Source organism: Fulmarus glacialis, unplaced genomic scaffold (genome assembly GCF_000690835.1).
Source record: "Fulmarus glacialis isolate BGI_N327 unplaced genomic scaffold, ASM69083v1 scaffold22984, whole genome shotgun sequence".
NCBI lineage: Eukaryota > Metazoa > Chordata > Aves > Procellariiformes > Procellariidae > Fulmarus > Fulmarus glacialis.
Window position 1 is genome coordinate 17,745 of NW_009206405.1, and position 1,755 is coordinate 19,499.

Sequence of the window (1,755 nt, forward strand, 5' to 3'; positions counted from 1 at the left end):
GGTTCGGAGCTGCGGTGGCAGCGACAGCCAGGGCATCCCCAGCTGCCCGTGGATGCATTACCCTGCTGAGCCATTTACGCAGAACAGTTTGCAAAATGAAGGGGGAGGATTTATGGAGGAGCATGCGTGCCAGGTGGAAAAATCCATGCAGCGTCCTCGGCAGCGTGTGCCCGGGCATTACCTGCTCTCCCTTCAGTGCCTGGTGGATGGTGAGGTTTCGGTTGTTGTGCATGCTGAAAATGATGACTTTCCCGGTGTGGTTGAACCTGGGTGCTCCCGCGACGTAAATCCGCTCGTGCTTGGTGGATATGACGGAGGAGACGGTGTAACCTGGAAGGGGGGGCGGGCGTGGGGTGAGCAAGGCTGAGCGGCTCCCTGCCTGCTCCCAGCTGCTGCCCGGTGATCTGCTTCCCGTTAGCCCCCAGCTGCTGACACAATCCTGGCCGTCTCATGGGTCGGGAAGCTAGAAACCTAGATTTCTTCAAAGATAAAGTCATTCAAACAAACCCCAGCGCCCTGACCCTGGGCTCTGAGCTGCCTGCCCAGGTCCTACCCACACCCGGAGCAGCTCAGCTGTGCCAAGGGATCTGGCACTGCCTAACCCGGGCAAAACCCTTCTTTCATCGAAGGTGAATCCAATTCCTGGCCTGGTAAGTGTTTTAATTCACGGCTCACATAAAGTTAAACGAACGTTAGCAAGGTGCGCTGGGTGAGCCGGGCTGCTCCGCAGCAGGATGCACCGGCGTTTCCTTAATATTTCTGGTTTTCTTACTCCAGGCAATGGGAAGGGCAGAGCCCAGCTGAGCTCCCGCATACTGTCATGGGTATTGCACAGCCACAGCCGTCCCGGCTCCAGGCACTTGCAGCTGAGCCCGGGGGACACTCTGCTGTCACCCCAAGAGATGACCCACGTCCCCAGAGGAGGGAAGAGCCCTGAGATGCCGGCAGATGACCCTGCAGCATCCCACCCCGCTCCCTGCCACGGGGTCTCCCAGCAGCTCTCTCCCCCGTGGGATAGGGGAGCACCAAAAGCATTTTCTTCCTTATGTCCATGTTAGCAATTTAGCTTCATGATTAATAACTTGCTCAGCCTGGCACGCACATCTCCGGAGAGAGGCTTTATTTTGCAAACCAGGCTGATATTTTTACTCTGGGGCTTCAACGGCTGCACATGGAACAGATTAACCCAGCAGGTATTTCCTCCCTAGGCATGAAATTTCATCAGCGCTTTTTAAACCATTCCAGTAAGCGCTGTAGATGACCCGGGCTGGCCGGCGTCTGAGCTACTTCTGCGTTTAAATCACTTTTGTGCTGCACACCATGGTCGACGCTGGACTCTTCCCAGGCAGGGATGCTCACGTACACTGCAAGGGGCAACACGGGTCTCGCACCGACGGGAGCTTGCAAACAGCCGGGCACGGTACCACCTACGCTGGGAGCGCTGGCTGCTATTAGTCATTTGAGAAATATGTTGTGCTTCCTATTATTAAGCATAAAAGCATGAATTCAGCCCTGGCAGCAGAGCCTCATTCGGCTTTCTTACCTAAATACGCTCCGTGATTTTTCAGCTCCTCCGGGAACTCCTGGAGATAAGATTCCCGCAGGGGAATGACCTTCCCGCTGCTGGTTTCTTTCAGGACGGCTCCGTTCCAGTCGTAGGCACCCACCGCCCCCAGCAAGATCCCATCCTGCGGGAGAGCAGGAGTGGTTTGAGGGTATTTCTTGCCAAGTGGAGACAATTCTCCCCCATGCTGC

General features: G+C 56.0%; 1 protein-coding gene across 1 annotated transcript in view; it reads right to left on the reverse strand.

Annotated features, from left to right (window-relative positions):
- The window catches only part of ITGA11 (integrin, alpha 11), a gene marked incomplete at both ends in the record, with an annotated part of 19,767 nt that overhangs the window by 14,958 nt on the left and 3,054 nt on the right, over window positions 1–1,755 (reverse strand). The window contains 2 exons of the mRNA XM_009575740.1: window positions 182–330; window positions 1,544–1,688. Coding sequence (XP_009574035.1) covers window positions 182–330; window positions 1,544–1,688 — 294 coding nt within the window. The remainder of the gene's footprint in view (window positions 1–181; window positions 331–1,543; window positions 1,689–1,755) is intronic.